This window comes from Sorghum bicolor, chromosome 8 (genome assembly GCF_000003195.3).
Source record: "Sorghum bicolor cultivar BTx623 chromosome 8, Sorghum_bicolor_NCBIv3, whole genome shotgun sequence".
Lineage (NCBI taxonomy): Eukaryota > Viridiplantae > Streptophyta > Magnoliopsida > Poales > Poaceae > Sorghum > Sorghum bicolor.
Window position 1 is genome coordinate 11,356,966 of NC_012877.2, and position 14,916 is coordinate 11,371,881.

The 14,916-nt window shown below is 39.6% G+C and overlaps 1 protein-coding gene across 2 annotated transcripts in view; it reads right to left on the reverse strand.

Annotated features, from left to right (window-relative positions):
- The window catches only part of LOC8084204 (protein ECERIFERUM 1), a 19,880-nt gene continuing 6,744 nt past the window's right edge, over window positions 1,781–14,916 (reverse strand). Inside the window, exons 1-6 of one of the 2 annotated variants that reach the window (XM_021445824.1) lie at window positions 8,324–8,544; window positions 7,805–8,195; window positions 4,155–4,265; window positions 2,764–2,970; window positions 2,358–2,654; window positions 1,781–2,268 (exon numbers count right to left, since the gene is read on the reverse strand). In XM_021445824.1, coding sequence (XP_021301499.1) covers window positions 2,104–2,268; window positions 2,358–2,654; window positions 2,764–2,970; window positions 4,155–4,265; window positions 7,805–8,195; window positions 8,324–8,472 — 1,320 coding nt within the window. In that variant the 5' untranslated portion in view covers window positions 8,473–8,544 and the 3' untranslated portion in view covers window positions 1,781–2,103. Of the gene's footprint in view, window positions 2,269–2,357; window positions 2,655–2,763; window positions 2,971–4,154; window positions 4,266–7,804; window positions 8,196–8,323; window positions 8,545–14,916 lie in introns of those variants that run through there. The other variant, XM_021445823.1, reaches the window with a different exon arrangement.

Below are 14,916 nucleotides of genomic sequence, written 5' to 3' on the forward strand. Positions count from 1 at the left end.
AGTTATATATAGGCCTGACTATATATATATGTGTAAACAACTTTCACTGGATACTCATGGTCATTAAAATTCGCAAGAACCGGTTGATAATCTTTGACTCAATGAGAAAACCACAAGAAAATTATCAACAAATGGTAAACATTATTCAAAGGTACGTAATGTCGATCTCAGCTAGAAGAATATCATAATATGACTCTGTAATTATTAGTTCACGATCCACAATGGCTGTGTGTAGGGTTTGGAAAAGATTTATTGACCGTGAACATCTCAGTGGATGTAAAACGCCGCTTAACATAATTCATCCACAAGTAAGTTTTACTAGCTAGCAAACTTTCGCTAACTTTTAGCCTTCTTATTGTCGTGGTCGTGAATATTATTTATATATATATATATATATATATATATATATATAGTGTTTTAGACATGAATGGAGAACAATCTATGTGCATATTACGTGTGCAAATTCATGATGACACAAGTCAATCAAACACCTACAGAGACGCTCAGTGTATGTTACATGTCTCTTTTCATTATCTCCTAAATTATATTGAATAACTTAGATAACTAATACCTTTTTTATATATTTCGAATTAGAGACGGAGTGATTGAGGGAAAAGGTCATAAAAAAGACCGAATCAAAGCTATCCAAGAGACGATAGCAGGATTTCTCCGCGAGCAAGTGATCGATTCAAACGGTGAGTCTTACTTCAACGACAACGAAACTCTTATTCCAAACAACGATGATCATTTGTATCGTATATAGACATTGGGAGATATATCTCTATGTATATATGTGTGACGAATTGTGTACTTATATATCTATATATATATATATATATCTTTTTACATATCTATTTAATTTTTGATGTGGCCTATTCATTTTATTATAGGCAAAGCTTAATTATTAAGCTAAGCCTATAATTTTCATTTATATATGCTTAATATGCGTGTAATATAAATATATTATTGTATCAGCAAAAATATGTATTGAAAAAACTATTATTATTATATAAAAACAATAAATAGAACCGAAGAAGTGAACCAAAAAAAGAAACCCTTTAACACCGGTTGGTAATACAAACCGGTGTTAAAGGGTCCTGCAATGTGGCAGCTCTGGTAGGATCCTTTAACACCGGTTGGTATTACCAACCGGTGTGAAAGGGGGGCTTTAGCTCCGGTTTCCCGAACCAGGACTAAAGGATGGGCCTCCCGGAAGGGCAGCTCCGGATCGGGAACCGGGGCAACAGGCCCTTCCCGACCGGTGCTAATGCCCGAACGTGTGGCAGTAAGTGTCTAGAAGTATATTTGAACCATAAATGTAACATTTGCATTGTTTAATGTTGATCGATCTATCGTCTACGTAGTGAGAATAAAGTGAAACCCAATTCCACGATAAAAAATAAAAGAGATCATTGGCGGCTAGATTGAAGTCGCCAGTGATGGTGCCAACAATGTAGATGTCTTGAGCATTACCTCCGGCTCGAGCGACAAGCCAGCTTCAGCATCGCTGTCACAGTTGGGTTGAGCTATGAACGACAATCTTACAGCACGTCACTGGCAGTTTTGTTGTCCGCCATCACTGTCGGTTCAAAATCATCCAGTAGCGAAGGGGGTTTGGAACCGCTAGTGATGTCCTAATCTGACATAGTGTCCTATGGTACTCAACAGAAGTATGTTATTTGTATATTTAAATTCTTATTCTTAATAATAAAATAATGTGCAAAGCGTATTCGAGAAAAAATAACTATAATATTTTTAAATTCTAATGTACAATTGAAAATGACACAGAAATTGGTGTGAAATTATAAAGGCATATGTGATTTTTTTTGTCTGTCGGATGTTCTTTATTAGATATTTTCCATCAATAATATTCTACATATTGCTTGAGCATTTTGAGTTGATATCATTATTTATACTTTTTGTTCTCTCACTTATATCTTATAGCGTGTGCCACCAGTAAGATATCCTTAGCCTCTCTCTTGTCAAGGTTCTGGATTCACCACTGGGACAACAAGCCATCCATTATCCACGCACACGCTTGACACTTCGTACGTATATGTAGTCGTCCGTCCAATCCTCGGTGACTTGGCGCAAGAGCCAGGGTCATGGTTGGCGGTCGTAGGGGCGGAAGCCGTGTGCGAGCGCGGCGCGCCAGGCCTTGTCGACGCCGGTGACCCTGGTGCCGCACTCGTGGTCGTCCCAGCCCTGCAGCGCGTGCACGATGCCCGCCGCTCGCCACGCGCTCATCACCCTCCGCGGCAGCCAGTTCTGCATGTCCACGCGACCCACCAAGGCACACCGCCATCATCAGATCAGCGCAGTCGATCGACCACGGGCAAAACAAGACCCTCGCGTACCTCGCAGGCGTGGAGGTTCTCGAAGGCGTCCGGCACCACCAGCGCCGGCGTGCTGTGGTAGACGCAGTCGCCGCGGACGGCGGCGTCGGGTGGGAACTGCGAGTAGGGCACGAAGTGGACGCCGGCCTGCGCTGCCCTCTGCTCCTCGCCCGTCAGCTTGTCGCCGACGAGCCACACCTTGCTGCTGCTGCTGCTGCTGCGGATCCCGTCAGAAAGGAGGAGGAGATGCTTGTGCGTCTCTGGGCGCAGCTCCTGTCTCATCAGATACTCGTACAGGTCCTTGTCGACTATCTGAACCTGCATGCGTCATTTACACCCAAAGGGTTCTTCTCGTTCATAAACCAATTCAGCAACATGATAATCTGGACATGAATTAAACTGGAGTGATGGGAACAACAGCAGGTACCTGAATCTCGCGTTGGCAGAGCGCCTTAGCTAGCACGGACGACATCTTGATCTTGGTGGCGTCTCCAAGGAGGAGCACGTCGGTGGTGCCCTGAGGGATCATGTGGAGCACGGCGGCGGCGGCCAGGCTGGTCCCGTCGACGATCTTGGTTCTCAGGTTAGGTTTCCTGATGACGTACAGCTCGCCGTTCTTGTTCAGCTCGTTGGACTGCACAAGCGCACAGACATTATGGTAGTCTTTAAACTTGGCTAGCAGTAGTATCATCCTGGTCCCCAAACTTTCAAGTGATATATATGTGGGTCTCTAAACATGGCCAACGGTGTATGTCATTGCAGTCTATGAACTTACAAGCTAAGGTGATCACGCTAGTCCCTAACTTGGTTCGCTAATGTTATTCCGGTTGGTGAACTTAGTTTTTTTTTTAATATTTTTGGAGGAGTAAAATTCATCTTGGCTCCTAAACTTGGTGGCATTGTCATCAAGGTCCGAACATATAGATCCCACATGTCAAAGATGAAGAATAGAGAGGAGTAAAATTCACCACTCACTACGGGAAACACTAGATTTTCCTAGGGCTTTGAGGTTTGCCGAGAGCTTCCTATCGGGCTCTCGGCAAACTCGAAATTTACCCACGGTTACTCTCGGCGAAGAAAAACTCTCGGCAAAGTTTCCTTTGCCGAGAGCCAGTCCCTCGGCATATGGAAACTCTTGGCATATTGGGTTCTTTGCCGAGAGCCTAACTGGAGCTCTCGGCAAAGAGCCTGACGGGGCTAACACCGTTTCCTTTGCCGAGAGCCCCGTTAGCCTCTCGGCAAACCTAGGTCTTTGCCGAGAGTTATGGTTCAGCTCTTGGCAAAGAGGGTTTTTTGCCAAGAGCTAACACCGTTTTCTTTGCCGAGAGCCCGATGAGTAGCTCTCGGCAAAGGCCTCTTTGGCGATAAAAGATGTGCCGATAGGCCTTTGCCGAGAGCTACTCTCGGCAAAGGCTTTGCCGAGAGCAAGACTGCCTTTGCCGAGCGTCTGAGGCTCTCGGCAAAGCCCCTGTATGCAGTAGTGACTGACTTCTGAACTTGGCGGCATTGTCAGCATCACGTTTGGCCTTATTTAGACCCAGTTGAGCTCAAAACTAGTTTAGAGTCTGAAATGACACCAATAGAGAGGTTTAAGGATCCACAAAAACTTTGAAAGTCCCAAGAACGAAATGATTTCATCCGTCAAGTTTGGAGATGGGTGTTGTATTCTATGTCTTTTTACACTAGTTGCCTTTGATTATAGCAGTGAGGAGGGTGCTGGAGTCGACCATAGCGAAGTTGGTCAACTAGCAAGAAACACAATTGAAGAGTGCAGCAGCTGGACGACAGATTGAAGAGAGAGGTCAGAGGCGCGCCGACCTGGTTCAGTAGACCCAGCGTGAGTACTCTCGCACCACTTGCCTCTGCGTCCTCCACCGCCTTCTCCACTAGACGCCACACCGAACGCAGACCTTTCTTGGACACTAGATACTGCATCCAAATAAATGTTGCACCCTTCAAAATTCAACAAGAACAGTACTGATTTTTTTTTATTTTGAAAACATACACTAGTATTATTAAAAGCATGTTTAGGAGTTTGGTATAGTTTACTTGCTAAATTAATGGATATGGCAAGTTAAGAGAAGAAATAGCAACATTAAAGTTTGTTTTTGTCCAATAGTCTCCTATAATAACTTTTCTAGATGATTTTACATTGGAAATCCTAAAACATTTCTAACCAACCAAACATCATATCTTACTATTACTAATTAGAGGCTCCAAAAGAGGCACCGCGTTAATTCTCACTAGATACACTAGGAAAAAAGGTAACTCATAGAAATTCTCACAATAATTAAAAATACCTAGGCTTTAATTTGGCAGACTCTGATCATCATCGCCAATAATAGCCATCGGTTATTGTAATTTATTAAAAAATTATCCACCTCTATCATTATGAAAAACGCATAATATTACCCCAAAAGTTTGCATATAAATTACCCACCTCTTCCATTATGAAAGAAAAACTAGAATAATCCCCTAAATTTTTTTATATAAATTACTACATCTGTCATTATAAAATATAATTCAAAATAAACCCATCGCCTTGCATCTAAATTATCCACCATTGCTTTTATGAATGATAATTTAAAATAACCCTCTAACTTTGTATTTAGATTATCCACATCTATCATTATGAGAGATAATTTATAATATAACCGACTAATTTTGTATCTAGATTACTCCCATATGTCGTTTTGAATGAAAATTTAAAATACATAATAATGATTTTGTAAATCATCCACTTTTTGTAATTATGAAAAGATATAAAAAATAACCTCGTAAACAAACATTCAACCTACAAATTTTATTTGTATCTACCTCAGCCATTATAGAAAAAAAATATATTTCTCAAATCTACGAGTGATTAGTAATATGTGCTATTACAAAAAATAAAATGATAGTCAAAAGTACGAGACATATATATTTCTAAGTTATAAACTTCTACAACCATGAAAATAAATAACCATAATGTTATAATTCACCATTTATACTAAGAAAACATAAAAACATTAAGCATCTCCAACAGTTTTCTAAATGAACTTGCTATTTCTTGTTTATTTGGCAAAAGTAGAAAATAATCACTCCAATAGTTTGGTAAATGGGTTGCCATCTTTTGGCAACTTGCCATCCAGCAGCACCATGCGCCCATATTTGTTAACTTGCTATCCAGCAGATTAGTTGATTTGATTGTTGGTTGTGGGTCTTCTTTTTAAATTTATCAAGCCCAATTGGCAAACTGTTGGAGACGGAAGAAAATCTCACTTGCCATATGTTTTAGCAACTTGTCAAATCACAAGATTTGGCAAGTGAGTTTTACCAAACTATTGGAGATGGATATCTTTTTATTTGAGTAGCTTATGAAGCAAGGAAAAATATTCTTAATTTACAAACCACAAAAAAAAATTTATAAGTTGTTTTTTTAAATATGTTTATGTATTTTGATTGAAACAATATGGCATATTAATATTTGTAATTTAATTTTAAGCATTCTATGAGATATATACAATACTAGACACATATATGTTTGCGTGCTAGAGTACAATCTAAGTTTTAATTTAATTTTAATATGTGGAAAATAATACTACTAGAAAGGATGCAACTACGTTTATATATCTTAATATTATGTTTCAACTAAAATACCTATATCATGCTAAAAAAAGATACATACTAGAAATTCTAAGTAGGGGTCTTTAGTTGAGCCTGTATGTTCCTCATGGTAAACATCATGAGACTTGATAGGAAAAAATGATAGATCCTAGAAATTCTCACAAAATCCAAAACATTTGAATAAAAATTCGGTATAAGCTAATCACCGTTGATAATAATAACTATTGGAACTATTCTATAAATAGCTACCCATCTCTGCTATTACATAAAACAACTTAAGGCAACACATGACTCGATATTCAAATTACCTATGTATGCCATTAAGAAACATGGTCTCAAATGTGTCTAAATTTGTATCTAATTACCATGTACTCTTATTATGATAGATAATTTACGTAACCCAATCTTTATATTTTTTTGAAAAAAAAATCCTCTAAAATCTACTTCTAAAACTTACCAGCATCTTTATTAAAAATATTAAAATAACATAGAACATGTATATATTTATACATTACCCATTTCTATTATATATTAATAAATTAAGATTTGATCAAAGTAAGCATGCATGAGTAATAAATATACATGTTATGTTTCATCCAAACAAAATTTCTTAACAACTCATATCTAATGATACTATTTTTTTTTTAAATTGACATGTCTATATTCATAGTATAATCATAATTGCACATATAACACCCTTACGGAAAATTCAATCATTTTGAGAAGTATGAGAGACCACTAATGGCAATATTTTCTGAACCCTTTAAGATTACTTTAGAGTAAAATGTCGATCATTATATAGCTTAAGCATTAAAATTCTCTTGAGGTTATTAGCACCGCTATCCCTATCTGAGATCCCACTTCAAGCTCTCTATCACTTATCTTAAATGAAATGGTGCAGGTTTGAAATGATTGCATTTGATATTGTAGTATTTAAGAACGTACTCTAAGACAAAAATCATTATTATTAAAAAGTGCAAAAAGTAGAGTTAATAAAAAATAATCACAAGATTTTCAACTTCACGACAAAAGAATTTATAGCAATCAATAGCAATAACATTTAAAAATTTAAATTGAGATCCATGACTTTATAAGATTTGTGATGCAGCAACAAGGACCGCCATATATAGTTAAAGGCAAGATTTCAAACTAATTACATATTTAAAATATAAAAAGGTGCCACGTAAAGTAAAATTACGAATATGGATAAAAATCATATGAATCAATTCTTTATAAAAAAATAATTAATAATTTGATGATAAATAGATATAGACCATATGTAGTATCTATTATGTCTATTCTGTAGAAACAAATAAAGATAAAAACAATCAATTTAATACAAACAATTCTTTATTATTCTTTTTTTGAAACCAATTATTTATTATTCAGATGTACTATTAAACAATATATGATTAAAAAAAATTCTAGCTGGTGCGAGAGCATGGGTCGGACTAGTTTTTATTAATTTCTTTATTATTTGTTCCAATTTTCTCATCTGAAACCATCTATTTATTTTTTATTACTCATGCATCCATTTTATTTCTGAGGATTGGACAGACGGGAACGTTACAAAGTTCCCTCAATTATGAAAATTTAGGAGAGGATATTTGATAATTTTTTATCTTTCATAATGAGTGTTTTTACCACAAACCGGTCAAAGGACACTTTTAAAAAAAAATCAAACTAGGGAGTTAATTAGTTTCTTGCTGTTCTCTAGTGAACTGGTAACCCCAGTTGTTGTATCGTACTGTTATTGGCTTTCTTATTAAAAGCCGAGTTAATCTCTCTTTTTTTTAAAAAAAATAGGGAGTTAGTTTTGCGCAACTTCGTGGAGATGCTGTCATAATACCAGTAGTCCGTACCTGAGAGGTGTATCTTGGAACGACCCACGTCTCCAAGTTGAGCTTGTGGAGCCTGTTGGCCTCGGACCTGAAGGCGGTCCGGCCAAGAAGCGCAACGACGAGCGCAGCCACCGGGCGTGCCGCCGCCGCCAGGACACTGCAGCAGTAGCGGGACGCGAGCGGCGACGGCGCGGCAGCGAGGGACGCGAAGCCGAGGCGGACGCGGAGGAGGGACGCCGGAGTGGTGAGGTGCGTGAGGTGGACGACGTCGGGCGCCTCCTCCTCCCTCCCCTGCAGCGCGCGCTCGTACAGGTTGTCGCTCGACTTGTGCGCCGTCCCGTACAGGTGATCGTAGAGCGGCATGAACAGCGAGTAGTTGCTGCGGAAATGTGTGTGGTGCAGCGAGTGGAACCTGCCAATATTTACATATAATCACAGGACAGCATAGCAAGCAACGATCTTCGTTCTTAATTAACAAATCACCAACCAGCTGCAATAATCTGATACAAATGGGATGATATTAAATACACTCGTACTTACGATGGCGTGTACATCAGGTACTTGAGTGGAGGGAAGACGTCGAAGAGCAGCTTGGGGACGAGCTCGAAGTTGCAGTGGCCGAGGTAGTTCATGAAGTCGATGTAGACGAGGTAGCCATTGGCCACCACCACTACTACAGAATGAGGCATTGGTCGATGCCTAAAATGGCCAAAAACCTCGGCCTTTTTGCGGCCCGGGGTTAAAGACCCCTTTAGCACCGGCCAGAGCCACGGGCCGAGGCAAACCCTTTAGCACCGGTTTGTGTTACAAACCGGTGCTAAAAGGTTTGCACCGGTTTTTGCTCTGAACCGGTGCTAAAGGTCCGGTTTATAGGCCGGCTCCCTCCTCCCCTCTGCCTATTTGAAACCGAGAGCACCATTGTTGTTCTTGGAGCTTCTTCTTGCTTGTTCTTCATTTGTTCTTCATCTCCAACGCCCATCGTTGATCTTCTTCGACTCCGTCATCGTCTCTTCGCGCTTAGAGGTGACTAACTTCAGCCTTTCTTGTCTTTTTCATGTTGTTTTTGGCTTGTGATGTTCCCATCATTTTTTAGCTCAAATCCACTTTGTTATTTTGAATCATTCACATGAATTAGTATCCATATATATATATCATATTTCATGGTTGACCTAGTTTTAATATATTTTGCAAGAATGAATTATAGTATATTTTTATGATCATAGAAAGTAGGATAGTTCAAATTAATTGGTTTGTTAATATCACTTGATTTATTTTTATTACTACATATAATGTCCATTGTATCATACATGTTTACTAGTAAATGTGGAATTTATAATTGTTTTAAAATTGAGTATGGATAGTAGATGGCAACCGTGACCGGGTCTTCCCTCTCTCAACGGGTTCAAAAGCGATACCGTCCGGAACTCCCTCTCATTACTTGTGGCAAGTGTGGGCAGAAGATTTTGATGGAGTACAAAGTGTCGAAAAAGGGAGTAAACAAGGGTCGTATATTCTACAAGTGTCCAGATCGTAATGTGAGTTATTTCCAGACATTTGCTTATATATGTGCATATTTTTTTAAATGATATTAATTAAACTTTTGATTCTCTCTTTTAATTTCAGTGGGACGGTACCGGCGGATGTACAGGTTGGTACTGGGAGGAAGAATACATTGAACACATTAAGAAATCTTTTGCACAGGTGGTTGAGGCTGAAGGTGGTGAGGCAGTGAGCCGACGAAAGAAGTTCAATGAAGTTGATCAAGCGAATGATCTATCTATTATAGTTGGGATCGGACGCGAACTAATTATGTTGCTTAAGTGCATTTTAGTTTTATTTTTTTTAATGCTAGTTGCGATTGTATTTGTTGTAGCCAAGCTTTTCTAAATTAATCAACTATGTATCTTAGACATGTTGTGCAATAAGATGAGAAACTATATGTGTGCATGGTTTTCATAATATATATGTTATCTTTAATGCAGATGGTAACACGTAATTGGATGTATAATGCCGATCGGCGCTCCGAAGAGTTCATTAATGGCGTGCACTATTTCTTAAGTGTGGCCGAGTCAAATAAGAGGGACGGTTTCATGTGCTGTCCATGTACCGTGTGCAAGAATTTGACGGAATATTCTAACTCAAGAACTCTTCATTCACACTTATTAAAGTCTGGTTTCGTACCAAACTATATTTGTTGGACCAAACATGGAGAAAGCGGGATTATAATGGATGAAGGTGAAGAAGAAGAAGAAGAAGAAGAAGAATTGGACCATGCCAATATTATTGCTCAGTACGGTGGCTTCAATGATGTTGCAATGGGGGCAGATAATGAAGAAGAGGTGGCGGCAGAAGATGATCGGGGCGATGATGCTTTTGGTGATGCCATCCGTGATGCACAAAGAGAATGTGAAAGTGATAAAGAGAAAGCCAAGTTCGAGCGCATGCTAGAGGACCACAGGAAATCGCTATATCCCACCGCTGAAGAGGGGCAAAAAAAGCTGGGTACCACACTAGAATTGCTGCAATGGAAGGCAAAGAATGGTATATCTGACAAGGCATTTGGGCAGTTATTGAAGATCATAAAAAAGATGCTTCCGAAAGGCAACGAATTGCCCACCACTACGTATGAAGCAAAACAGGTTGTCTGCCCTTTGGGATTAGAAATCCAGAAGATACACGCATGTCCTAATGACTGCATCCTCTACCGTGGGGAGGAATACGAGAATTTGGATGCATGTCCAGTATGTAAGGCATCACGGTATAAGATTAGACGAGATGATCCTGGCGATGTTGAGGGTGAAGAACGTCATAGGAAGAAAATTCCAGCCAAGGTTATGTGGTATGCTCCTATAATACCACGATTAAAACGTCTGTTCAGAAATAAGGACAATGCAAAGTTGTTGCGGTGGCATAAAGAAGACCGTAAGATAGACAATATGCTGAGACACTCTGCCGATGGATCCCAGTGGAGAGCGATAGACAGAGAATTCTCAGATTTTGCAAATGATGCTAGAAACTTGCGGTTCGCCTTAAGTACAGATGGTATGAATCCTTTCGGTGAGCAGAGCAGTAGTCACAGCACTTGGCCAGTTACTCTATGTATCTACAACCTTCCTCCATGGCTATGCATGAAGCGGAAGTTTATTATGATGCCGGTGCTTATCCAAGGACCGAAGCAACCTGGCAATGACATAGATGTCTACCTTAGGCCATTAGTTGAGGAACTTCAACTTTTATGGAGCAAACCAGGAGTTCGCGTGTGGGATGAGTACAAACAAGAGCACTTTGACCTACGAGCATTGCTGTTTGTAACAATCAATGATTGGCCAGCTCTGAGTAATCTTTCAGGCCAGTCAAACAAGGGATATAATGCATGCACACATTGTTATGAAGACCTTGACTGTGTATTTTTGAAAAAATGTCGAAAGGTCGTGTACCTTGGCCACCGTCGGTTTCTTCCTGTGAACCACCCAGTACGAAAGAAAGGCAAGCATTTTAAAGGCAAGGCAGACCACCGGACCAAACCTCTCAATCGAACCGGGGATGATGTACTCGAAATGGTCAAGGATATAAAAGTGGTATTTGGAAAGGGACGAGGCAGCGAACCTATTCCCAAGGATACTAAGGGACACGTACCCATGTGGAAGAAGAAATGCATATTTTGGGAGCTACCTTACTGGAATGTCCTAGAGGTCCGCAACGCGATCGACGTGATGCACCTGACAAAGAATCTTTGTGTGAACTTGCTCGGATTCATGGGTGTCTACGGGAAGTCTAAGGATTCACTTGAAGCACGACAAGACTTGCAGCGCATGAAAGAACGAGACAACCTGCATCCAGAAAAGACAGATGATGGACGTCATTACTTAAGCCCTGCTAGCTACACTCTGAGCAAAGAAGAGAAGGAAAGCATGTTTGAATGTCTTAGCAGCATCAAGGTCCCATCTGGATTCTCCTCCAATATCAAGGGAATAATTAATGTGCCAGAGAAGAAATTCCTGAACTTGAAGTCCCATGACTGTCACGTTCTAATGACGCAATTGCTGCCGGTCGTTTTAAGAGGAATTCTACCTCCACACGTACGTCTAGCCACCGTAAAGCTATGTGCATTCCTCAATGCAATTTCTCAGAAGGCAATCAATCCAGAGCAACTAGCTACTCTGCAGAATGATGTCGTTCAATGTCTCGTCAACTTTGAGTTGGTGTTCCCTCCATCCTTCTTCGATATCATGACACACCTCCTAGTTCATCTGGTCAAAGAGATTCGTATTCTCGGTCCTGTGTTCCTACACAACATGTTCCCCTTCGAGAGATTCATGGGTGTCCTAAAGAAATATGTCCATAGTCGTTCGCGGCCAGAAGGAAGCATTGCCAAGGGCTACGGAACAGAGGAGGTCATAGAGTTCTGTGTTGACTTTATTCCAGACCTTGACCCAATTGGCATTCCTGAATCTCGACACGAGGGCAGACTCAGCGAAAAGGGAACACTTGGGAAGAAAACATATATTGGTACGGGAAACGATTACTTCAATAAAGCACACTACACAGTTCTCCAGAACTCCTCATTGGTGGAACCATATGTTGAGGTACACAAAGATTACCTACGGTCCCAGTGGCCCGGGAAGAATGAAGCTTGGATAATGCGTCAGCACATGGAAACTTTTGGCGATTGGTTGCGCAAAAAATGTCAAGGTGATGAAAACATTGATGAGCAGCTTTATTTGTTGGCCAGGCAACCATCATGGCATGTCCTCACATACAAAGGGTACGAGATAAATGGTAACACATTTTACACAGTTGGCCAAGATAAAAGGAGCACCAACCAAAATAGTGGTGTACGCGTGGATGCCACGGATCCAAATGGGAACAGGCAAACATATTATGGACGCATAGAAGACATATGGGAACTAGTCTATGCAGCTAATTTTAAAGTTCCTTTGTTCCGGTGCCAATGGGTGAAGATGACCGGAGGTGGGGTAACAGTCGACAAGGAGTATGGGATGACAACCGTGGACCTTAACAATAGTGGGTTCAAAGACGAACCATTCGTCCTTGCTGCAGACGTGAGTCAGGTGTTCTATGTCAAAGATATTCTACGAAACCAAAGAGAGGAAAAAATGATGACCACTCAATCATCAATGAGCCAAAGCGCCACATTGTCCTTTCTGGGAAAAGAAACATTGTCGGAATTGAGGACAAGTCAGACATGTCAGGCGATTACGAAAGGGATGATCGAATTCCGCCCTTCATAGTCAACAAAGACCCAAGCATTCTGTTAAACAATGAGGATACTCCATGGTTACGGCAGGATCATAACCAAGGGTCATACGTCAAGAAGAAGTTCACTGTTGTGTCGGCTTGACTGTTCCATTTGGGACAATCTAGGGTTCGGTCAAAGGGTGTGTTTGTAAAAACCAATGCTTTGACTTTGGTCAAACTTGGTCAAATAGCCCATTTGATGACTTGAAATGAAAAAAGTTTGAATACAAAGTTGTTAGAGATCATCAAAATCTATATTTTATATATTGTCCATTTTTCCATTTGGATAATTTTGAGCCAATTCTAGTTACATTTCTATAAAATCCAAGACGGGTTTCGGTCAAACTTGGTCAAATGACAAACTAAATTACTTCAAATGAAAATATTTTGAATACCAAGTTGTTAGATATCTTCAAGATCTAAACTTTTTATATACACAACTTTTCCATTTGAGAAAATCTAAGTTAACAATACCCACCAATTCTAAGTTCTCACACAAACTATATGAAACTATATGTGTCAATTATGGATTTTCAACTACACCTTCCCAAAACTTTGTCAAATGCAAAAATAGTCTATATATGAAATGTAGATTTTGATGAGTGGAACAATATTGGTATTCATGACTTTTTCATTCGAGACCATGTAGGGTTCCGAAACCGCTGCGTGGCTATGAGTTCCATGAAAATTCAAAATTCAGTGGTTCAAACTTTTCCAAATGAAAAGTTGACCATTAGACAAAATGTAGAACTTGATGAGTGTAGCAAACTTTGTATTCATGACTGTTCCATTTGGGACAATCTAGGGTTCGGTCAAAGGGTGTGTTCATCAAGATATATATTTTTATATGATTTTTTATTTGATGAAAATTATACCCAAGTAGCATTCCTAGTAATAAATAACAAAAATAAAAAGTTTTACGTCAATATGATGTGAAAATAAATTTCCAGTTCATTGGATATAGTTTTTGTAAATTTATTGGAATAATATATTTTTGCATTAACAAAATACTAAACATTTCTTACAAAATCATTGTAAATTATAAAAATACAATAAGATATTTAAGTTTAAAAATTTTCATGTGTACATTAAAACAAATTACAATATATGTCACTATTTAAAAAACATTATGCAAAATATTTAATTTACTATACAATTTATAATATAAACTGTATATATAAAACAATTGAAAAACCCTAAACTAAAAAAATGGGCCTTTAGCACCGGCCCATAGTGGGAACCGGTGCTAAAGGGTCCTGAAAATTTCAGGACCCCGCCCCTTTAGCACCGGTCCGTGGCTGGAACCGGTGCTAAAGGGTCTGCCCCTATAAATATGCGCAGGAGCCCTGGATCCGGCAGTTCATCGTCTTCGTCTTCGTTCCAGCGCCGCCGGGTTCATCTTCGCCGCCGTCGTTTCGACTCCCTCGCCGCCGCGACCACCGTCTCCACCAGCGCCGCCGCGGCTCTCCACCAGCGCCGCCGCGGCCCTCCGCCAACGCCGCCGCAGCGGGCCACGGCCAGATCGAGCGCGCGGGCCACTGCACAGTACATCATCTTCCCCACGCGCGATCTTCTCCGGCCGGCTGTGTGCTAAGTATAGATCGAGAACGACGCCATTAATTAATTGCGTATTTATATACACTAGACCAGAGAAATATATATATACACACAAAAAATATTACATATATATACATAAAAATATATACAAAAAATAATATTACAAATCAAAACACCATATATATACATATATATATATATATGTATATATGGTGTTTTGATTTGTAGTATTATTTTTTGTATATATTTTTATGTATATATATGTAATTTTTTTTGTGTATATGTATATTATATATATGGTGTTTTGATTTGTAGTA